Source organism: Narcine bancroftii, chromosome 8 (assembly GCF_036971445.1).
Source record: "Narcine bancroftii isolate sNarBan1 chromosome 8, sNarBan1.hap1, whole genome shotgun sequence".
NCBI classification, from domain to species: Eukaryota; Metazoa; Chordata; class Chondrichthyes; order Torpediniformes; family Narcinidae; genus Narcine; species Narcine bancroftii.
Window position 1 is genome coordinate 6,442,945 of NC_091476.1, and position 25,655 is coordinate 6,468,599.

General features: G+C 38.1%; 1 protein-coding gene across 3 annotated transcripts; it reads right to left on the bottom strand.

Moving 5' to 3' along the window:
• Window positions 1–592: 592 nt before the first annotated feature.
• LOC138740303 (insulin receptor substrate 2-B-like) lies at window positions 593–25,313 on the bottom strand. 3 transcript variants are annotated; one of them, XM_069892768.1, is made up of 3 exons: window positions 22,122–25,313; window positions 15,993–16,048; window positions 593–6,079 (listed from the first exon to the last, which is right to left on the bottom strand). In XM_069892768.1, the coding sequence occupies exons 1-2, from the start codon at window positions 25,252–25,254 to the stop codon at window positions 16,020–16,022; spliced, it is 3,162 nt and encodes a 1,053-aa protein (XP_069748869.1). In that variant the 5' UTR covers window positions 25,255–25,313; the 3' UTR covers window positions 593–6,079; window positions 15,993–16,019. The 3 variants fall into 3 exon arrangements, with proteins under 3 accessions (XP_069748869.1, XP_069748870.1, XP_069748868.1); XM_069892769.1 differs by lacking the exon at window positions 15,993–16,048; XM_069892767.1 differs by lacking the exons at window positions 593–6,079; window positions 15,993–16,048 and adding an exon at window positions 20,354–20,526.
• Window positions 25,314–25,655: the final 342 nt, after the last annotated feature.

Consider the following 25,655-nt stretch of genomic DNA (forward strand, 5'->3'; position numbering starts at 1 on the left):
CAGTACTGTGATGTGGCAGGTTGTACAGCGATAATCAGTGTTCTAGACGAAATTCTGATCCATGTAGAATTTATATATTCTCAATGTGAGTACAAAGGCATCACATGTGTTAGTTTCCTCTCATATCCCAAGAGATTGGGTAATCAGCTACTATAAAGGCTGATGGTGAGAGAAAACATAACAGAGAAAATAGTGGCAAATATAATTGATCCGAGATTTGGTATAAATTCAGTGAACTACTTAGCTTCCTTCTATACATGTGGAAATACAAAATAAATATATTCATTACATAAGCAATTTTCACCCTATTGAGTAAAGGACAGAACAGGTAAATACCAACATTGGCCATAGAACACCTCAAATGCCAGAGTGTTTGGGCTGCACAAATAATATGTGCTGATATTACAATGCTCTGTACTCAGAATTAAAGAACATAGAGAGGAATCCCCATTAAAGGTCAAAATATATTAATGACCAGGTTTGACAAAAAAAATGATTGTCTTGGCCAGTGTTATACATGTCGAAAAGTTGCACAAGAAATAAAGAGCCAAGAAACAATACTGGAACTAAAAAAAGTACGAGATGAAAGTAGTAACATGAACACAATTTTATTGCATGTAGCTCTAGGGAAAGCATTTGCGATAAATATAAACACTATACAGAACTCTAAGCCAGTCTCCCATTCACAGACATGGTGGATTAACATTAAACTGCTGAACAATATTTACAGTGGAAGACACAGCAAGATAAAGTTAGATATTTTTAACCTTCTGTTGTGTGTGGTGCAGGAATAGCAATATATAGAGTATCAACCCTCTGCTTTTCTGTACAGCCAAAAAAAAACTATGTCCATTTGTCAAATTAATTTACAAAAGGAATACAATTGCTCTATTTTTTTTTTAATTATTATACAGCAGCATATTGTCTGGAAGATGCAACTTTTATTTTGCATGTATGAAATGAGGGAAGGTACCTGTAGATGCCAAAGTGAAAACGACCCAAACTAATTTTCCCTTTTCGCATCTTCCTCCCAGTCATTCAGAATTAATATTCTAATTAACATTTATTTTCCAAGTTACAACTAGTTATAATTATTTTGAATAATGGTCTTAAATCATACTCTAACTCATGTTCAATCATTTGTGCAAAGTCCAAGTACAATACAAAACATGGCAAGGGAAAGACTGCAATTGGATAGAAATTATAGCGACTGATATACTGAGAAAAATAGTTAACACATCTTGATCCTCAACTTGTAACTTCATCACATAGCTTTTTTTTCCTGACCTGGAACCAGGTACCTTCTCTCATTTGCTTATATGTTGCTTTCTACCACTAACTTTTTTTCCCGTACCTACCAAGTGATATGTAAATCTTTCTCTGGAAAAAGCTTTCCAGTACAATACTGAATAATTTATTTAACTCTAAGCTCTATAGACTGAGGAAAAAAACATTGCATACTGTATATGCCATATCTATTTGGCCATAAATCGGCTTTTGAGGTTACTGTATAAAATCAGCACAGTTTCTTGCAGGACCCAGACATTTGATTATTCACTTAACTCCATGATGATCCTGGTATTCCTTTCTCAGCATCTTAACTACATAACTATCCAAAAAAAATCTAAAAACCCTAACAGTACCAAAATGTACCAGCCCAATTCAATCTACTACATTTTTCATTCAGTACCCATTGGTACTAATATATTATTTCTAGCTATACTAAATTCAGGAAACGCTACAGGATGTCAAATATCTTAAGAACTATAGTGGTCTTACAATGGATGTGCAGCTGTGAATCCCACACACCACCCCCCACCCCCCCCCCCACCCTGCTCCACCCCACTCCCCAGTTTTTTTTGTAGGTATAGATCTCTTAACAGAAATGGTATTCCTAGCTCTATTATTACATATTCATGCAGTATCTGGTGTTTATAATTAGCACTGAGCCACTTAATTCGCTCGTTGGGATAGGTCAGTAACTAATATTCATACCTTACTATTACAATCCACACAGATTTGCCTATGGTCCAAAGTCAGCACACACACCTTTCCCACCAGTGGTGCAATCTGCAGTCATTGGAACAAGCTGTAGAATTGCATTACTCTAGCACAGATCAAGTAGCAGTTGTTGTACCAATAGCATATCTAAATTTAGCAGCAATTCAAAGCCAAATGTTGCAAAAACCAACATTTTTCCTCACTTTATAATTACTGTAAGCATGACACCTTTGACTTGTGCCATGCAATTCATCACACAGCCACCCAAAATCATCAAATATAATAACCAGCACAGGGATGAAATAAAGAAATGTCAGGGTAACTACTGATGCTCTCTGAAATTTCTCTCTCATTTAAGATGCCATCAGAAGTACTCAAATGTAGTTCTCAAATGTATACAGTATATTTACTAATGCATATCACCTTGATTAGAAAATCTGAGCTCTACAGGAAAAGACAGATGGTACAACATTGGTGTGGCTGTTTCTAGTTTGCTCTTGATGCAATCTATTTAGGAAAGAAATTAGATGCAGGTTGTGCCACAAAATGGACAACTCAAATTAGCTTCCCGTAATGTGTAACACCCATTATTTAATTTCATCAACTACATTTGAAATCAAACTGCTCCAAGTTAAAACCAGAGTCAAATTTCCAGTCCTTTTATTTCTCCTGTAGTTATGTTTTATTTGATAATTTTGCTTTTCCTTTTCATTTCCTTGATTCTGAAATTAAAATAATATTAAAGACAGGCTGAATGACAAATACCACAGAAATTGCTTTAAAGTGTCTTGGTTTCCTACTGGAGAAATAATAGCAATCAATATACTTTCAGAATTCTTCACTGTTGCTGCTTGGAAATGGTGCAATTGGCGGAATAGATCAATATTAAGAAGTGAAGGCTCAAAATGCATTTTGCCTTGGTTTAATTCACTACTGCCTGACCTGATGAGTATTTCCAGCATTTTCTAATTTTTTAAAATTCTGCCTTCAGTTACTGTTTTACCAGTTTCAATTAAAAGAGACTGAAGATCAGAAAAGTGATAGAAGTGGGTGAAAAGACAGCTAGGAAATAAAGCAATGAATATAATGAAGACCCATATAGCATCAATCATCCCCAGAACTGCCTTCCTCCAAGGTTTAAAATTTGCTTAGTTTTCGTTCCAATTATTTTGTGAGCCATTCTTTTAAACTGGAGAAATATACATACACACACATATACTGCTGGAACATAATGTACTATGCCTACAATCTCAGAACTCAGCAAAACACCAACAAAATCATCTCAAATTTGACCACCCGAGTCATTCACTTTATCTGAATGATTATTTTGAATTAATTCCTACAGCAAGGTGAATCTCATTAAGAACTATTTTAGGATGCTCTGAAACATGAATCCCACCCAGATGAAAATCACTCCAGATAACACATGGAAAATTAGATTCGTTAGTTTCCAACTCAACACAAAACTGTACTCTGGCAAGAAAATTAATATGGTGTTTTCTTACAGATTGGCAAAGGATTAATTTATATGACGCCTATCAAAACCAACTTGAAAAACTGCCCTATTCAGTGAGGTGGGGAGGTAAAGGATCAAAGATTACAAAGAAAAATGAAGAATAAGATTGCCTCTGTCCTACCCATTCTCTTGTCTATATGCATTCCCCTTCAAAATAACTAGCTTTCTTTATAGCTGAAGAGCAAATTAAAATGAACACAACTTAATCATCAAAAAACAATGTAATTATCTTCAGCTATAAACAAATGCATTGCTTTGGCATTTAAATAAACTATTCCCCACAATGAAACCATGGGTGGAATATAGTTTTGGTCAAACATGCTAAATTCGGAACCATGGTGAATACAATGGGCAACTAATAATATAGCCTGCTTCACAGTAGTAATCAAGAACAAACTTAAATTTTTGATACCTTTTCTTTTGATGACATTAGAAAGTGGGATGATTTTTAATGTACATACTAACAATTTATGAAAAACATAGGCCAAGTGAACTGAATACTAAACCCAGTTGCTTGGACCAGTCTGTGCAGTGAAGCATCACTGATAACTTCGATCAGTGTAAAAGCAGCCAACATTCTTGACATCTTCCACTAGATTAATACTGTTGAAGGGTAGGGTTATGGCCCATAAACTCTCAGTACCACAAGTCAAACACCATCTCAATTGTTCAAGAAAATGTACAACGGGGGAAGGGAAGGGAGAAACCCACAATAAATGTTAGTGAAAAATAAATCCCACAAACCTGATAATATACAAAACTGGTTTGCATCTAGTACCTATAGATACCCAATTTTATATTGGCAAATTTCCATTGGCTACAAACGAAAATGGCATATTTCCATTGCTCAAAAATTTGTGACTATGGTGACTGGAAAAAGGACTGGATGTCCTTTTTCAATTCTATACTTTATTGAAAGCACTACTTGTGTGATTTCTGAAACAGTAATTGAGAGCAGCTATAAAATTTGGGGACAGTTTTAACTCAGTATGAATATAGTTTGTAAATTACCAGTAATTAAAGCTACATTCTTTTACACCAAGGAAAAACATTTTTAAATTGCTCAAGCCTTCTCACATTTTTCCATTCAATATAAAAATGGGAAAAAACTGCAACTTTAGTGTCCAAAAATGCATTCACAAGAAATTAAATGCTCCTTACTATGAATCGGACCAAAACAAAATGTGATGCTGAGGGGCAGGGACAGCTATCACACTGAGTAATACAATTAAACATAACTGGACTGCAAACTGGATAAGAAATAAAAAATAGAATCATGAGTGATGACTTTATCTGACATAATTCTCTCTCCACCTGTCAAGATGTGGAGATAGTGTTACTAAAAAGGCAGTGTCACAAAAAAAAGACAATCCTAGAGGACAGCAAGGAGGAAACCTTTTTAAAGTCATGCACCATGATCAAGACTTTTGGGAGAATGCAATCTGCACAATCTTGAATGGACCTTCGGTCAAGATATTGACAGTGAATTTTCATTTGCATTTACATAACACATATGCAGATCAAAAGCCATCAACAACACTACAAATTTGAAAAGTGAAATAAAGCAGCTTTTAAAAACAGGAAAAGTGTCTGAGCAAAATGAAGTCAACTAGGCATAACCAACATGTCAAATACCCTTTAAAATAAACTTTACAATGGGTTTACAAATATTTTCATAGTTCAACCTGACAGAGAAGTTAGCTTGCCCACAAAAATTTGATTTTTTTGTCAACCTATGCTGTAACCGCAAGGTTTGATAATTTGGCCTACTTGGCTCAAGGCCACAAGATTTTCAACATGACTGCCTTTAAATAATACTAGTTAAAAGAAGAAAACTATCAACTATATACAGCTGGTCTGAGAAGCTGTGGGATCTGGTGAACCACACCAGCTTTATTTTCCAAATGTGTGAAACTTAAAAAATGGAATATAAAACTTGTTAGTCCTTTGTAAGAATTACTTTTCCCCAAAATTGCTACCCTTCCAAAATAACATACAGGTGCATAGTAAAACAGAATATACTCAAATATCCCACAGAACGTGCATGATGTTCCACAAATGATTGCAATGTTGCTTACAAATTACTTTTGTTTTTTTAAACTCTTACATGGCACTAGTCAAAGAAAGCCCATTCGTGCCTAAACTGGGGAACACTGATAAAAAGATTTTTTAACATATTTGTGAAATGTTTGCAAAAAACAGTGAATATTTAAATACTTTGTTAACATTGAAATGGATTTAAAAAGTTTCAGTGAATAGGTTCACATTAGGTATGGCTCTAGTTTCTTTTTTGCTCAGCTGAAGCTTGTAGGAAGTGTCTTTTTTTTGTTGAAGGAAGTACCAAAAAGTCCTTGTCCTGTTCAGATTCATGTGTTGACATTTCCCAATCTTGCTCATGGGAAAATATCAGGTACGTGTGTGTTCTTGCAAAGTGTGACTGCTTCAGACAGTACCAGTTCCATCTAGTGGGTTGCACAATTGCATGGTAGGTACCAAGTGAAAAGGTACACTCAACATTTTCCCTCTGATGGCGTGGATTTAAATCACGTTGGTGTACTTAATCTGTAGAAGACAGAAAATTAAATTGGTTAATATCAATGCTATTAAGATCAAAAGGTATCAAACCACTAAAATATTCAGTTCACTCCTTGTAAGCATCAAGCTCATACCAAATATAACATTTGTTAAGATGACTTGAAAATTTACTCTGACAATTAACATTCACTGTTGCAACTCAAATGTAGCTGAGTGGCTGGGTGCAAAGTTCTATACTGTAAGTGAAAGATAAACAATGAAGTTTGTTCGCTATTTTGTACTCAAACCAGATTTTGCAAAACAAGATTCTGTACAATTTGTTGCAAAAGCAAGGTTTTTCAAGGAACCAATCACATCCAGCCCAATTCCATGAACTACAATAACATTATCCTGAAGAGTGTAACTTTGAAACGTAATTTCTTTCACGCATACATGCCTGTTTTAGAAACTCAGCCTAATGTGGCATTCCAAAAATCTGTATGTTAAATAAAGCTGTAAAATCTAATTTCCAGAAGTATATTGCTCCAATTCTTTATAGTTGTTTTGATTTTATGACAATTAGACATATCCTACTATTTTATATCTTCACAAACAAATCTTGATGATACCATCAATCTTTCTTTTCTTCTTTGGCTTGGCTTCGCGGACGAAGATTTATGGAGGGGTATGTCCACGAAGCTGTCGGCTTCTGCCATCTCGAGTACTTCGATGTTGGTGATGAAGTCATTCCAATGAATGTTGAGGATGGAGCGGAGACAACGCTGGTGGAAGCATTCTAGGAGCCGTAGTGATGCCGGTAGAGGACCCATGATTCGGAGCCGAACAGGAGCGTGGGAATGACAACGGCTCTGTACACACTGATCTTTGTGTGTTTCTTCGGGTGGTTGTTTTTCCAGACTCTTTTGTGTAGTCTTCCAAAGGCGCTATTTGCCTTGGTGAGTCTGTTGTCTATCTCGTTGTCGATCCTTGCATCCGATGAAATGGTGCAGCCGAGGTAGGTAAACTGGTTGACCGTTTTGAGTTTTGTGTGCCCGATGGAGATGTGGGGGGGGGGGGGGGGGAGCTGGCTGATGGAGGACCTCAGTTTTCTTCAGGCTGACTTCCAGGCCAAACATTTTGGCACTTTCTGCAAAACAGGATATCATGTGCTGGAGAGCTGGCTCTGAATGGGCAATTAAAGCGGCATCGTCAGCAAAGAGTAGTTCATGGACAAGTTGCTCTTGTGTCTTGGTGTGAGCTTGCAGGCGCCTCAGATTGAAGAGACTGCCATCCGTGCGGTACCGGATGTAAACAGCGTCTTCATTGTTGAGGTCTTTCATGGCTTGTTTCAGCATCATGCTGAAGAAGATAGTAAAGAAGGTTGGTGCGAGGACGCAGCCTTGCTTCACACCGTTGTCAATGGAGAAGGGTTCGGAGAGCTCATTGCTGTATCTGACCCGACCTTGTTGGTTTTCGTGCAGTTGGATAACCATGTTGAGGAACTTGGGGGGGCATCCGAGGCGCTCTAGTATTTGCCAAAGCCCTTTCCTGGGCTTTGGTGAAGTCAACAAAGGTGATGTAGAGTCCTTTGTTTTGTTCTCTGCACTTTTCTTGGAGCTGTCTGAGGGCAAAGACCATGTCAGTAGTTCCTCTGTTTGCGCGAAAGCCACACTGTGATTCTGGGAGGACATTTTCGGCGACACTAGGTATTAGTCTATTAAGGAGAATCCTAGCGAAGATTTTGCCTGCAATGGAGAGCAGCATGATTCCCCTGTAGTTTGAGCAGTCTGGTTTCTCGCCTTTGGTTTTGTACAGGGTGATGATGATGGCATCACGAAGGTCCTGAGGCAGCTTTCCTTGGTCCCAGCAGAGCATCAATATTGATGACCATCAATATTGGAATGGTAAAAGACGAATAGGACTTCTCTCCCCTGGAACATTAAATCCTTTGACAATACCACATGAAGTATGGGTGCCACAAGACGTGCACCATCAGGTTCAAGAACAGCATCTACCCCTCCACCATCAGATTCCTCATCAATCAGTGACTCATTTAAGGACACTTACTTTTACACTTTATTGATTTTTAAATTCTCTCTGTATTGCAGTTTGTTTACATTTTGTTATCTGTTTAGTTCTTTATTTGTTTACATTGTGTGGTTCCTTTTGCACTACCAATCAGTGGTAATTCTGCCTCACCCGCAGGAAAAAGAATCTCAGGATTGTATGTGATGTCATGCATGTACTCAGACAAAAATAAAATCTGAAATTGGAATTTGAAGTATAAATGCAGCACAGAGTAAAAACCAGAGCTCATATGAATCCGCTTTCTTAATCTGACAAGATGATACTTATTTTTTTTTTAAATTGAGGCAATCACTCTGAATTATACAAGTTAAATATAGCTTCCTAAAAGAATTACTCCAAACATTTTTAACAATCCAACCACAGAGCACATGTGTAACAGTCTAACTTCTGCACTCCTGCATCATACACTTTGAAGTCCACAAGATCTGAATATCATCCTTGGCAATATTAACCCCGATACTCAAAGATGAGGTCAGCTTCCACATGAATGCGAAACTCTCAATGACCTCCCTTAGCACTTCCGTTGTCCATGTGGCAAATTCCAGGTCCTCTTGGGAACTACTTGGGAACTTCAGCATACAAGTTGAGTCATGAAACCCTAAAATATTATGCTGGATATATTTTTGAGATCTTAAGTTCACCAATATAAAATCAGATTGACATTGATTCGGCATACAAGTGAATGCTGGAAGCATCTCCCCACTGCTGGGCGCCGCCATAACCACTCCTACCTGGTACCCTGAGGTCACTGAGGTACCGCTGCCTGGTAGGCTAAAGTTCCTACTACTGCTGGGAGCATGATGTTGCCACTTCAGCTTCGTGGGCTGTTGCCGCTGCTGCCTGGTATGCAGAGGTTTTTTTTATAAAAAAAACTTAATTTACAGCTTTGTTTCTTGCAATTGGGGTGTTTTAAAATTTTTTGGGTTGTTCCTGGGAGGCCTTGGAACAAGGCCCCAAGAAAAAAATTGGGGTGGACTTATACACCAGATATAAAACCATTAAAAATGAGGCAGAGGGGTCAGCATATCAGCCAATCGACTTATATACCAAAATATACGGTACATCTTTGATTGATATATTACTATCCTTCACTCTTTTAGATTTAACCAATTCTTCCAGAACATTGACTCCCTATTCAGTCCTGATCTATCATGCCAATCCACATTCCCTTTTCACTCAAGGATGACGTATTGCCAGTAAAAATCAAATAATGCTGCAGATGCTGGAACATGGATTAAAAAAAGCTTTAGAAGGATATAGGTTAAATACAGACAAATGGGATTAGCTTACGTGGTTTGCATGGACAAATTGAGCAAAAGAGCCCATTTCCATCTTGCAAAATGGACTAAAATTTCCTTTTATTTTGAAAGCCAGACATTAATTTTTGATGTACAAACTGGAATTGTCTTAGGATGTAAAAGAGCAAACATTTATTAGAATTGAGCTTGTCAGAGAAAATTCATCAGCAAGTGGCAGACAAATAACACGCAGCAGGGACTAGATTATGAGTGAACCGCAGAACAATTTTTTGAAACATGGAGGTCGAGAAAGATAAAAATACCTAGAATTTGTTGTTGCTGGTGAATCAATCACAGACACCAATGAGAGACAAAAGTTTTAACTTTACCTCATCTTAAATGCAGAGGCCTTGAACAATGTAAAACCTGTTTTTCAGTTAATGCAGTCTGGTGCACGGATGTTGGGGTCGTGTTGACCTCCTGCTCCAGCTTGGGAGCAAATATAGATTGAAATAAGTTTCTTATATATACACCGAGAGTTTACATCAGTGATTCTCGCTGGAATTTATATCCTGCCTGATACTGATTACAAATGGGCATGATGTGGTCAGAAAATAAGAGATGGCCCATCCTGATGAACCACTAATCATAGTTGATGTCTTTAACCAGGCCTAATAACCATGCCCAATTACCATCAACATGTAACCTGCTGTACCAGAGGCCCCAGCGCACTGGATCACTGCTCCACCAATAAGGAAGGCCTACCATTTTTTTCAGAGACCATATTTTGGCAAATCGGATCAACTGGCTGTGGTCTTTCTGCCTGATTGCACTGTCTTTTGTCTTTTAAATTGTGTATTCTTAATGTATTGTAAGAATGTGTCAAGCAATCTGAAAATTCACATATCTGTACTCATACAATAAATCTGTACTTTGCCAAGCTTTTTGACCAGAACTCTCCAAGAAATAAATGGAGCAGAACTCCATCCTCAGGCTTTAACAGCTATCAAAACTGTCAAGGACATTGAACACCCCTGCAAACGTGCAAGTTCCTGACACAGAAGTACATGCTGATGGTACAGAGATTTTCGAAAGATTATAACATTTAGCATTTATAGTATCAAGAGAATAAACTTGAGATAACCAAAACAAGTATGGTATCAATTTAAATAACTTTAAGATGCAAAGATATGGAAAATGGCTACTCTAACGATGTACTGAATAATAAAACAGTTAAATTCACAGCAAGTATACTTCGATAAATGACTTCATTTTGAAACCTGAATGATCAGTTCTTTAAGAATGCTTCTCTTATCAACTAGTTTTCTGAAAGATGAAGATCACTGCCTACATACTGGTAGATATGCGTAGCTGTTACCCCAAACGTAAGCTAATTATTTGAAAAGGGCAATGAAAATTGGACAAAACACCACTTTCTGCAATGAGAACTGACAGCATTAAAATAGCTTTTTTTTGCATTGCTGGTACTGTACTTTATCAGTGATGTAAATTTATGCAAAAGCAAATGTTTTGGTATTAACCTGCAAAGCATTTTTTAAATTGATCGTACAGAAGGTCAGATGCTTTCTTTGGAAGGCAGAAAGTATTTCCACAGCACATAATTAAATTTAATTTAAATTGCAATTTTTCTTGCTGGACTTAAATACCATAAAATGTTACTACTTTTTGGAGGGAAAAAAATCAAAAACTTGTCAGCTAGATCAAACATTATCATTTTTTTCCCCACTTATGATGGAATTTCCAGTTCACAATTCAATTGCCTACTTTGTGGATTACCTCCCAGAATTTCTGGGACAATACCAAAAATGTTGCCATATTGCATTGCCCATTAAGCTGCACATTTATACTATATTATTTGCCTTTCTTCAACTGATGTTCCAATTGTTGATAAGTTATTAATGCTATCTTAATTTATTGTCAAATGGTTGACAATTCACCTGATGCTGTTCATTTTTTTTAAATTATTCAAACATTTTTGCCTTCAGTTCCACTAAGAATTTTATTTTAAGATTGAATCATTTTATCCAAAATTTTATTCCTGTCCTGATGGATCAAGAATTGACCTCTCTCTCAAAAAGCTACTTATTTTGATGAAAAGTCTACATTTTCCAACTTGAATGTTAGCTTGGAAATATTAAATCAAAACATACATTCACTAAAGCACGTGTGGCCCCAAAAAGCCATTCCAAGTGAAGTAAGACTTCACTTGTGAATCTGCGTGGGGTCATCTACTGTATCCTGTGCTTCCTGGTGTGGCCTCCTCTTCATCGGAGGAACTGGATGCAGACTGGGAAATTGTTTTGTTGAGCACATTCACTCGGTTCATTGTTATAGCAGAGAACTCCCAAGCAAAACCCATTTTTCAATTTCCCACCCCAATCTCCATGCCGACATTTTGGTCTATGGTCTTAGGCACTGCCAAACTGAGACAATTGCAAATTGGAGGAACAACTCCTCATATTCCATCTGAACACCCTCCAAACTGATGGTATGGCCCTTTTATGCTAAGCCTCCGTCTGGAGGCCGGCTACAAGCGCGGAGGGAAAATATACCTTTCGTGGAGTAGCCCTAAAAGGCTGCTCTTGCATCGCATTCATGTTGAGCAGTGCCTTGTTGTGCCCTCCAGAGCCGATGGAGGTGGGGGTGACTGGTGCTGTAGCACCATCTGCCGAGTCTCACTCCAGCGTCTCAGGCTGACGACGCCATGTCATCAGCCCGCCCCAAGCCAGCTGCTTGCAGCGGCATTACATTCATGCTGGGCAGTGGTGTGCTGCGCTCCGCCGCTGACCTTTCCCCTTCCCCTCCCGAGAAGGACTGCAGTCGGCGCCTTGAAGCCAATCACGGTACATTCATGGAGGTAAGTCTTTTTACGCAGAGAATCTCCAACTTTACACTCAGGCTTTTTTCTTGCATGAAAGGGCCTGAAAGATGGACTTCCCCAGTCCCACTCCCTCCTTTCTCTTTCCCTATCCCTCTTTCACCTTTCCTTCACCTCTGCATTAATGGAGCTACCGCCCGCCCACCCCCAATCAATTCTCAGTTATTCTCTCCTGCCCTCCTTTTCATGTCCACCTATAGCCTCTTGGCTGTTGGCTTGTGCTCCTCCCCTTTGCCCTTCTTCCTCCGCCAACATTTTTTGATCGGGCGCCTGCCTGAAACCTGCTTTTACAGCTTTGTTTCCTATGGAGGCCTTTTGAGTTTCTCCAGCACTTGTGTTTTTACTAAAATTACAGCATCTGCAACCTTTATTTCAATACAATTTGATCACTTTTTTCCCAATTTATATTCCATTAGTTTGATAGCAGTATTTCAAAATTCAATTATTTTTTGATGTCAGTTGAGTACAAAATTCACCAAAAGCTTTGCTTTTTAATTTCATCCTTAAGTACTTAAACACAGATCTTTAAGTTGGCATGATATCAATGTTTCCATCTTATACAAGCTGCCTTACGTTTTCTGGCATTAAAGTTATCCCTATTCTGCCCGTTGCATTTTTGTCCAAACCTACATTATTTCTGAGCTACATCTGAGCTATGTTACACTATACTGACCAAGCTATATAAAAAAAAGTTTAGCCATGAAGTGGAAAATCATCCACCTACAATTTTTCAAAGGGTTATTTATAAAACCTACAGTGGAACCATACACATAACTGGGAGATGGGGGCCAGATAATGATAAGGATGATGTTTTAGAAAGAAAGTACACATTCTAGTAAGCAAAATCAGGCAAGAGACACTAACATCTTTGGTAGGGGGCTGCTTGGTCATTTTCTATGGGTGATGTTTCTTGCTACAAGGTTTTCTTAACCTTTGGTAATATTTCTGAACGAATCCTTGCCTATGGCAGTATAATGCAGATTGTAACATTGGATGAAATGTCATGGTTGAAGGCACGAGGAATGGTTATCCATTGTGCGTCAGGGAAAGTAAATAAAGCAGAAATAAGCCAGGTAAGGGAACACAACTGAGTATCTGTGGAACATTTTCTCCATGGCACAAGATTAAAAATGAAGCTTTAATTAATAAAGACAAGTTAAACACATTGAGCAACACTGCATTTAATCGGCAAAAATACCTTTGTATACAAGTCTAAAAATGTGAAAAAATAGAATGCTTATCTTGAACATTTAAACAGTTTGAAAATTATTTGAGTAATTGGTTAGCTTAGCTCCAGCAAATTAACAATTGTGGCCATCAATAAGCAAAAGAAAGCAAGTTAATCAGGATTCAAATCTTGACTGAAGTGAAATACATTTAGAAAATAAAAATCACAGTAAGCTTGTACCATAAAAAAAATCAATAAAAATTTGACTATGTTAAATTGTGACAAAACCATGACAAATTTGAAGCCTATAAAATATTTGCACCAATGGTACCATAAGCAATGTCTAAAGAGAACTACAGATGGAAAAAATGCCATACAATTTGCGTCTTAAATACAATTTTAATTTGTGTAAGCACATTTGATTAAGCTTTTGAGCTGCGAAATGCAAACAACCTACACAGAGCATTCTATTTATTCATCTTTTACAGATGATCCATTATCATTTCTGGGAAAGAAAGGGGTTGGAAAATGCCCTCTAATTTAGTGACTTCTCAAAACCAAGAAATAGGAACAGGAGTAGACCAACTAGCCTATCGAGCTGATTCTGCTATTCATCAAGATCATGGCCAATCTGACCTGCCTCATAACTCTCAATTCTCCTACTATGCAAAAATATATCTAACAGCATCTTAAATAAATCTAACAAGGTAGGCTCTACTACTTTGTTGGGCAGAGAATTCCAGATTCACTATTTTCTGGGAAAAGCAGTTCCTCCTCACCTCAATCTTAATGGAGAGATTTCCATAAGTAGCAAATACAATATCATTGGACATTTGCATGTTTGTAGAGACAAGACCAGGTTACTTGCCCAGTGTCAGCTGAAATTAACAATTAGTTATTGTACATAATTGGTATTGAGAATAGGGCAGAAAGGGCACTTCTAGTCTGTGCTGAACTCTTACACTGCCTAGTCCCACTGACTTACACCCAGTCCATAGCCCCCCATCCTCTCCCTTCCATGAAGCTGTCCAAATTTTTCTTAAATCTTAAAATTGACCCTGCATTCAGCTGGCAGCTCATTCCACAATCCCTCCACTGTACACCCAAATATCCCTCAAAAATGAAGGTTTACCTTTAATCCTGACAAGAACATACAAACTCTGTACTCAAAATTTCACCTTTGAATGCCTTCCACTTACTGAACACATCCTTGCCAGGTGGCTACGACAGATGTATAGATTGGTTAATCAAGTGGGCAAAAGATCTGGCTGCTTTTGTAGATACCATTAATTCTAGTATGGAAAAACAACTGAGCTAAACAGGAGAAAATGTGGAGTTTTGAGATCCCAAAAGATCTGGATGCCAAAATGAATGTTTTTCAAAAAGGCCTGTGTGCAGTTCAGCAAGCAATCACAAGGAGAGTGAATACAAAAAAGGTACAGAGGTCTTGCTCTGATGAGATCACAACTGCACTATAGCACAAAAGAAATAATCTAAATGCATTGGAAGCAATTTAAAAAAAAACTTTATTCGTTCAAAAAACAAATAATATGACATAGGCAGCAATTAAACATAAACATGAACTTTTTTTTAATATACAAGAAAAAAAAGAAAAGAACCCCCCCTTCAGCCAACTCTCCTAAGGAGAGCCATAAAGAAAGAAAAAATAAAGAATATTAAAGAAAAAGTTAAATATACATATTTTAAAAATCTAATCAATATAAATTCAAATGTAAATATTCTGAGTATAACAACCACTTATTAATAAAAAAATTATAATTATCGTGCAAAACATACATAATTTTTCCATTATTAAACAATATTTCATCTCATTATGCCATCTATTAATATCAATCATATTTGTATCTTTCCACATACTAGCAATACATTTTTTCACTACAGATAATGCTAAATATACAAAAGCAAGCTGGAATTTATCTAATCCCAAACCTTTCAGAGGTTCCAAACTACCCAATAAAAATACCATCGGATCTAAAACTATTTTATTCTTACACAGGTATTCTAAGAAAGATTGAATTTTCTTCAAAAAATATTGTATATATATATATATATATATATATATATATATATATACACATAACCAAACAGCATGAACAAAAATTCCAACCGTATCATCACATCTAAAGCACAAATCTGATTCATGAAAACCATATTTTAAAATTTTTTTTTCAGGTGTCAAATATAATTGATGTAAAAAATTGTAATTAATCATTGCATAACGTGCAATTATCAATCTAGTTACACTATCATAACAGATATCTAACCAATCCTCTTCAGAAAAAATAAAACCAATATCCGCTTCCCATTTAATTTTAAATCTATCCCAACCCTTTTTATCCATACCATCCTGTAATATTTGATACATAGATGAAATATAACCCTTCTCTGGTACCTTCATAAGAAAAATCTCAAATTTAGTCATTTTAGGTAAAATCATATCTCTACCAAACATACATTTTACCAAAGATCGAATTTGATAAGAAAGAAATAAAGAATTCTTATCAATACCAAAACCTTCCCTCATCTGATTAAAAGATAAAAACTTACCCTCTTTAAAACAATCTCCCAAATTTTTCACATCTTCAAGTCTCCAATGCAATAAACTTTGATTATGTATTGAAAAAGAAATAAGTTGATTATTATACAACGGAGTCAAAGCCGATAATTTACCCCTAGAGCCTGTCATTTTATTTTTCTTTATCCATAACTTCATTAAATGTTTTAGTATAGGCACATTATATTGTTGTAACAAATTTATATTCCATCTAAACAAAAATTGATGTATTTCAAATTCAGAAATACGTGCCATCTCAATTTTAGCCCAACTCAGAGGCTGTACCAAATCCATCAATGAACTAATAAATTTAAGTTGGGCTGCTTCATAATAATTTTGAAAATGTGGTAAACGTAGTCCCCCTAACTCATATTTCCAAGTTAATTTATTCAAAGCTACTCTCGAAAATTTACCCCTCCATAAAAACTCCCTAACCATTTTATTCAAATCTTGAAAAAAATTTTTATCAAGTAAATACAGAATAGATTGAAACAAATATTGTATGCACCATTGGAAGCAATTTAGAGACTGTTTACTTGAGAGACTATCTGATTGAAATGTGCAAGTCTTCTGTAATCCTGAACACTGAAGTTTCCAAATCAGGCTGCGATACAACCAGTCAGTATACTTTCCACAGTACATCTGTACAAGTTTAATAAGCTATTCGATGAAATGATAAACCACATCAAACTTAGAAAATAAAGGTAATGATGTAGCTTCTCCACAGGTAGCTCAATATGCTGGCTGCAGGAGAGATCATCTCATATGTGAATCTCAAAGAACATGCAGGGACTAACCCTCATCATCCCACTTCCACCAAAGACAGGTAGTTGTTCCCAAGGCCTCCCCTTCCTAAAGTCCTTAAATCAACTCCTTAGTCCTGATAACATTAAACACAACATTGTTGTTTTGACACTGCAACCAGATTGTTCAGTCTCCATATTCTGGCACATTTCACGGAACTTATTTTTATACTTGTGTAACCCAACTTCTCTAATTTTTTTTATTGCAACCTGAATTTTGATAAAAACACACCCTGAAAGTCTGCAACACATCATGCAGGATGTGAGGGTAAACATGGGTACAGTTTTAATTCAAATTTACTCCTCTGACCAAGTGAGAACACATCAATTTGTAAACATTGTGCATTGTGAATCACAGACAATTATTCAATAATTCACACATTCAAGGCAAGTAGTCACACTATGTCAAAACTACAATTAGTTTGGTGCTGTCAATTCTCAGACCACAGAGAATAATGATTTTGAGAGATCTTGTAATAATTGTCTTGAGAATTAGGAAATTCTATCCACCCACTGGGTGGGCTGGTGAAGATAGGAATAAAGGGAAATCGATTTAGGAAAGAAAATCTGCCTGATTTGAGTAGTTTGGTCTATTTTGTACTTCCAGATGCACCAACATGGCCAACTAGTAATGTCTCATTGCTTCATGACATCAACATCTCATAATCTAAGTTACCTGCAAGTAATGTCAAGCAATTCCAATTGTTTAATTTATGAAGTGCCCTGTACACAGCAAGTGTCAATATGCAGACTGCATGTCAAACCTGACCTGACAACAAAACCAATGACTTATTTGTCATTTCTAATTATGGATTATACATTTTGTTCTTTAACATTACAGAATTGGGCATATACTAAGTTCTTAACAAATTAATTGTATTGATTTTTTTTTAATAGTCTCGACAGTTTTTCTTCTAAATTTTGCTTTTCTAAATACTGTAACTTATAGAAAACACCAGCACAATTAATCTGAGGAATTTAGAGAGTATAAATTGGGAAGAACAAATTAGAGCAAAAAGAAATTCATAACCATTACACTGTCAAGACATTATGCAACAAGCATCAGTATTATAGAAGTAATCTATTTTTGCCCAATTTAAATTGAAAACATGAAAATAAACTGTTCCAAAATAAATATTATTCACCCTTTCCACCATTTATCTCAAACGCAGGAGTGTGATGGGATTATTCTCCACTTGCCTGGATGGATAAAGTTCCCATAAATCTCAAGTAGTTTGCAAATCGTACTACAAAAAAAAGCACCACATCCACCACTCAAAACATTCATTGCTTTCCCACCCATACACAGTGACTGCAGTGTGTACGATCTACAAAATACATGCAGCTAGAGGCTGGACCTCTCAAACCTTACAGCTCTATCAAAGATAACAGCAGCAAATACTTGGCAATACCAATTCTTCAGGCTATCCTCCAAGTCAGACACTTCTGGTATCTCAAAGTTGAAAATTAATTTAGATGGGGTACATCTGAAGATGCACAGTGTAAAAACAAAAATTTTGATTTGCAAAACACAAGCTATTTGCATAGGTTATAGCCTAAGTAAATGTGAAAAGCCTGTATTCCATGAAGATAAAATTATGACAAAATAAATGTTAGTAATACAGTGGAACCTCATTTTAACGGGACCCAATTTAACATGAATCGCGATATATGCGATGAATCATTGGCATTGGATTGATGCGGGAGCGGGGACTGGTGGTTTACTAAAAATTAATTTGGGTTTTAATTTCAGCTGTCACTACAACAATTTATTGAAACCCTGATTTAGTGCAACCCCGCTTTTTTCACGATGCAATTTTTTGGACCCAAGCTCTCTTGTTATAACAGGATTCCACTGTAATACAAAGCAACAATTACAAACCTTTAACTCCTCACTTGCTTTTGGTTGGTATTTGATTGATAACCTGTGCAATGCACAGGTTCATTTACTAAGAATGAAATCCATGGGAGCTGCTGTATAAATATTTCAATGACAACAGCGTGGAGGTGATCAAACTCTCCTTCTGATTCCAATGTGAATGCTCATCTAACCCCTCCCCCCCAAAAATAACAACAGATAATTTGCATTTCTGTGATTTCTTTTAAACATGCTTCTCCAAACTGTCCAATAACAATGAGATTTCGGAATTTTCCTTTTTTCAGATTTGAAAGATACGTTTTTAAAATGATATTCAAAAAGATCCAGAAATTTATACGAGGGAATAAAACAGTTTTTAAAATTATGAACAATGCTTTTAGAATCAATAAAACTTTAATTCTAGATTGTTAACAGCATTAAATCTGAACTGTGTGATGTTAGGATAAAAGGAGCAAAATTTGAAAATATATTCAAGCATATCAAAAAGGTCTAAACAATTGAAATACTTGAAAATTTGAAAAATTTTAGTTATAGTCACTCATGTTCCATATTGAGCACAAGGGCTCCTCGGATATGAATGACGACTTACAAAAATCTGACTACTCAAATTCTCCAATACGTTATTGAAGTATTTTTCAAGCTATTAAAAAAAAATCATGGTACACATTAATGACTGGATACTATATATATATGTATATATATTCCATTATTTTAAATTACGGGAAATTATTCAGTGAAATTAAATAATTAAAGTACGTGGATGTGGAATGACAAGATAGAGGTAGCTACATAAAACAAACATTTCAAACACATGGAGAGCACAGACTTAGGGATAGTTCTCAAAAACAAAACCCTTGTGTAACACAGGGACTGCTTCTAAATCCAAAATTAATTTCATTAAAAATTCTGCTTTGTCACAAATTGTCCGGGCAATTTGATCTTGTAGGTCCATCTAATTTTATGTCCTCAACCCTCCATTCAAATCTCTTCATTCTCTGGCCCTCCTCATCTTTTAATGCATTAATCCTATAATATTCCAATATGTTTTCATATATATTTTCATTTCAAACCCACTACATTTGTTTATAGCATCTTCAGCCATTTCACCCAGCTTTTAGGTTAGGTAAAACAAGAAATCAGCAGATGCTGGAAATCTAGTGCAGCACACAATGTGCTGAAGAAAACTCAGCAGGTCAGACAGCATTCATACAAAGTAAAAAGCATCTAAAGTTTCAGGTCCAAGTTCTTCCTTCGACTTGAAAGGACTTCCAGGCTATTCCTCAGGAAGCCTTCCCACACTTTTTGTTAACATTTTACTATTTTTTTCATATTTTTAAGTTTCTCACTTTTTGAGTGAAATGTTAATTTGGTGTGATTTGGAATACTTCAACTTTAAAGGTACTTCACAAGTGTCTTTTCTGTTCCCATTGTTCACAGCAGTCAATTTAGTGTTTTATTATGCATCAGTTTTTTTTGGATATTCATGTCCTCAGGTCACGGCTCAATTTTAACAAAGTCAGTCGGTCAGCAATGGGAGCAGCATTCTTTCATGCAATCCACTGGCACACAATTGAGCTCATAAATGGTACAACTAAATTATGAACTTGGAAATTATCTACACAAATTTTTAGTTGAATCTCAGCAGAGAAGAGATCAACACAACTAATATTTTGCTCCCAAAATTGCATCATGTATGGTTCAGAAATATTATAAATTTTAAACATTTAAAATAGAAATAAAAATAATGAACAAAAGTAATGTAGCAAACTTTATTGTGATGGCAGAAGTGGTTTGTTTTTCTCCAAATAGGTGATAGAAGGATCAAAATTTGGCAAGTCCATATAACTGCAAACAAAACATCGAATAATGATCAAAGTAAACTAAAAAAAAATGATCAACTCGTAAACTGACGGTAAAACACAGGATTCTGTTGACACCATGGTTAAGTGAAAACACAAATGCTGGAGAAACTCCCACACCTTGAAGGGCTCAAGCCCAAAACATTGGTGACGTACCTTTGGTACAGAAAGGCACTGTTTGACCTGTTGAGTTTCTCCAGCATTTGTGTGTTCTTTAACTAGTAAACTGAAGATTGTACCTCAACATTTCCCTTTAATTTCAAAATTTGACTCATAATACTCTTTTGTCAAATTGCCTTTTACACAATGTACATCATTTTGTTTCAATAAGAAATTCCATTGCAACACTTGCTCTTTATTCATCAATTAATCCACAGTTTATACTTTCATTGTGCTGCTCTACATAGATAGCAAGGATCAATAAGCAAACATATCGCCACACCAACTCAGCTTTTTCCAGCATGATGTAGACAATTAATTCAACAACCATGGTTAAGCAAAATCCCTATTCTTTATTGGGAAAAAAATACATTTTTCCATGGCTTTATTTATGACTTCTTTATTCAACCTGCATCAGGACAATATAAACTTGTCAAAAATTCAAGACCATCACATCAGCGAATTTTTACAAAATCATTGGAATGCAACAATATGATAGCAGTAATATTGAAGTTCAATACTCCCCGCGCACTCACCCCCCAACAAATAACTAGTTCACACCAACAAAATACCTTTCAAATTCTGTAAAACACACCTTTGATAATAAATTCTACTTCCTCTTACGCCAATTTAAATTTATATCCAATTCACAGTAGAAACTATGTAACAAGTTAACAGCAACAAATTTCCGTTTATTTCCCCTCACTTCCAAAGATAACGGACCTGAAATCTACATTTACTTACATTATTTTCACAATCAGCAAAAGTCCAACTGCATCATGTAAATTTTAACCATTCACTAGTCTTTAAGGATTTAGTACCGAAATAAATCTTCTTTCCCACTGTTAGAGGTAGAGATGCAAGTGACTGGGAAACTAGTGAAACATATTTATTATTGCATGCAAAATTTAACCAAAAAACTATTACAAGAAAATTGTATACACTGAACAGTTAACAACAACAATATAGCGTACCTGCCTCTGAGCTCCCAAAGAATTCTCTGCATTTGTGGTTATATCACTAACACTTCTGCAAATTCCATAAAAAAACATCAGTTGTTCTGAACTACCATTTAAGAGAGGATTAAATGTGGCCTGCAAAACTGCACAAATATCTAACATCTGAAAATAATGAAATAATGCATTCACTGGCAAATCAGCATGGAGTACTTGGAGATAAAAAATGATAATGTCAACTTGCGCTTATTTCTTCACAATATCGGTTTAACACAAACCTGATTGAAAGAGTAGATTTACTGTTATAGGCACACAAATATCTATACTATCCATTTCACAGCATAAAACTTGTCAAGTCACTGCACAAACTCCTAGCCTCCATTTTGACATCCAGTTAATATTTCATTGCTTTATACAACCTTGCACTTTGATCACCTGAAATATAGAAAACAAAAGCAGAACAAACCTTCAGATGTGGAGGAATACTTCAGCATGTCCAATCTGGTGAAATCTATGCTGGCGTAGCCTCTGGAATCTATCCTGCTGGCAACATGGGGTCGATCTGGTGTCGGAACACTTCCATTGGAATCACAGCACCCGTGATCCTCCCTCAATTCCAAAGCAATATAGTTCAATCCATTCTGAAATCCTGCAGATCTATTTCTGCACATGGTACTTCTGTGCTCATCACTGACGTAATCATTCTGCTTAAGCCAAACATTATCAAATGAAGCAGAACTGTGCCTTTTATTCCCATCAGCAAAAAAAGGAGACGAAGATGCCACGGTGGGTGTCGAGGAGAATGTCTCCGAACTGTGGCGCCTCCTTCCCTGTGGGTCAGCACGGATAACTTTTGGACCATGATTGGCATCAGGGAGAGGATTAAGGTCAGGAAAGGTATTCATACCAGAATACTGGTCAATAATACACAATCTATTTACAATAGCAGTGGGACTAGTCCCCTCTGCATTTTCAGGCTTTGGTGAAGCAGGATGAGTAGCTGTTACTGCCAAATTAAAAGTCATTTCTGTGTAATCATCTACGCCTGCAGGTGCGTTGACACAAACAGCACCAAGAGGAACACTGATGTATGCATCATTTGGCTGGCCTCTCGTTGCACTTGAACTCGAAACAATGGGCACACCGGTCAAAGAATCCGAGGAAAGAACACCTGGTTTTGGTGACTGTACATCTAAATCTACACTCATGTAGTCTGACAATGGAGAGCGTCGTTGTTCACTGCTAGATCCAAGAGAAGAAGGGGATCCTTCTGCTGAGAGTGAGTATGGTGTATTACTAGTTTTCTCATTAAAAGCAATATTAATGTATTCTCCTGGACTTTTTGGCTCAGGTGGCAAACTATGCTCAAACAGTCTTGGTAAACTGTTTATTTCTGGCATTCCCAGTGATAATCTAGTTGGTCTTTCAACCCTACCTTTCTGTACAACACGGACATCTTGGTTGAGTGTCCTTGGAAAATGAGATGTTTCATGAAGGAAGCCACTGCTGGTAATACTGCCAGTCAATAACGATGTCTCCCCATACATCAATTTTCCTGGGGAACACATAGGAACATATTCATCATGCTCACCTTTTCCTTGTGAAGGAGCTTTAAAAGATCGAGGCAGTGAATAATATGAGCTGTAAGACTTTTGAGATTCAGGACTGTCCTGATTATAGAAAACATCACTAGATAATTTCAGTGTATTTAGATTTCTTTGGGACATGTCCATGTAGTCACTATGTGACAATTTTTCATTGTTGCCGCTCAATAGTTTAGATCTATAATCTGTAAACACGCTTCGCACTGGAGAGCTACTATCATTTGGGGACATCATCATGTAACCCCTCGAGTCTATTTGACTTGCCGGCAAAGAGCTAATTTGTTTTGGAGCAGAAATGCTTTTAAAATTCATTGGCATATAATCATGATTTCTATTATGGCTGGCCGACGCAACACCAGGCATCATCGGCATATAACCTTCATCTCTTGGTCTATTTTGGCTTTGGTTAATCGTTGACCCAATCTCAATATCACCATAATCTTCATGGTAAGGATTACTGGTCAACTTGGGTGATGCAGAACACGACAGTTGACTAACAATTGCCCCACAATTTGAATCAATGTTAGATTCTTCCAAAGATGATGTTGTCTGTGTCGTTTTTTGATGCATTATCACTGCACCAAAGGTGGTGAGAGAATGGGTCCTCTTTCTATATCCTTTCTCAGCAACCATGTAGTCATCTCTTGTTCGACTTTCAGGATTTACAACACTAATGTGTCTGTCCATTGAGATGTAATCACACAGACAATTTTCTTCTTGAATCGGTGGCGTGTTACCAAGTGAATCCGGTGTATTACTGCGAACGCGAAAGTACCTGAAGTCCCCAGGACTAGATCCATATTCATCCGAGGAAATAAACCCACCGTCACTTGGAGAGCCACAAATAGATGAACTCGATGGACGCGTCAGGGGATCGGAGGCTGAACCGTGCCCGCTACTGGAAGAAACACTTACCGGGCTTGTGGTAGATGGTAGGTACGTCACTGGCAGAGATACTGACCTGCTATGGTTTGAAGGGCCAAATGGTGGCTTTACATACCTACCACCTCCATCACCCCGACTCAAGCCCATTCTTGCCGAATTCAAGTGGATTAAACTTCCAGTAACAGACCCAAAGGGCCTCGTCATTGTACCTTCGCCTTCGCTGGATGTTCGAAAACGGTACGCTTCGTTCTTGGAGACCGAAGTCCCCGTCACACTCTCAGTCCTGGAGCGCCTTTGCAATCCAGTCTGACTGGGGGGCAAATTACCCAGGTGTCTTCGAGCCAAAAATGACATGGGGTTAGTCCCGGAGGACTGGCTTTTACTTCTGGGCCGGAACTCGGCGAAGGCCTTCAAAGACTTCATGGTGTCCAGAATGGTTTCGTGCATGTTTTGGGCGACCACCGAGTCGTCGACCTGCATCCACAACTCGCCAGGACCAACTGAGGCAGAGCGGCCCACCTCAATGAAGAAGAAGTTCTCCGAGTGGCCGCACCTCCTGATGTTCATCAGCTGCAAGTGCACAGAGGGCACGTCGGAGTTGATTTTGACCAAGTGGATCATCTTGCTGGAGAGACAGAGCCTGTAGACCCCGGTGAGGTTCCTGGTTTGCCCCAGGCCCTTGGGCTTCACGTTCACCTGCCACACTTCCTTGAAGACGGTGCCAGGGGTCAAGTTGCCATAGTTGTCCTCCAGCTCATCAGGCTCCAAGGCCGCCTTCTTGCCTTCATTGAGGAGTTCGCTCACGGCCAGGTACCAGCCCTCCTGCTCTTGCTCGTTCTCTGCCACCATGGCAAAGTACTCGTCTTTTGTGTACAAGGCGACGAGGTGCTTGTTCTTGGCATCGGCCCGCCTGCTCACCGTGAAGCACTGGTCGAGCGGGATGACCCTCTTCGGGGCGGCCGACCGGCTCCTCCACTTCTTCTCGCTGTCGTAGTACTCCAGCCTGGCCGGACCCAGGGGGCTCTGGCCCCTGAGCACGAAGAAGCGCTTGTGGCCGTGCCTCTGCTTCCTCAGGTAGCCCGACTTCCTGGCGTCCTCCTGCCCGTCCATGGCGGCCGGGGCCGCCTCGCGCCGGGGCGGCGCTGGGACGTCGGGCTCGAGCCGCGCCGCGGGGGGCGCGCCGCCGCCTCCGCCGCCGGGGGAGGGCGCGCCGCCGCCGCCGCCACTGGCGGGCTTCGCCCCCGGGTCCGGCGCGTGTCCACTCCTTACCGTGGACGCCGGCGAGGCCGGCGGCGACGTGTCCGTCGCGGTCGCGGTCCTTCTGCTCGCAGGCGTGTCTCCGGCGCCGCGTCTCTGGTTTTCATTGTCCCCTCTGGGGCGGACGGGGAGAGGCTCCTGGGGGTAATAATTGGGCGAGCTCGCCATTGTGGCCGGCTGCCCCCCTCCTCTCCTCCTCCTCCTCCTCCTGATGGAAGGAAGCCCTGGCACTCGCTCGCCTCAGGATTTTGGCC

What these genes read in the sequence shown, in the direction of transcription:
- LOC138740303 (XM_069892767.1), bottom strand. Translation starts at nt 25,254, where the DNA reads ATGGACGGGCAGGAGGACGCCAGGAAGTCGGGCTACCTGAGGAAGCAG. An exon ending in GTATTCCTCCACATCTGAAG is followed by an intron (nt 20,527 to 22,121) that starts GTTTGTTCTGCT and finishes TTTTGTTTGCAG; the next exon opens with TTATATGGACTTGCCAAATT.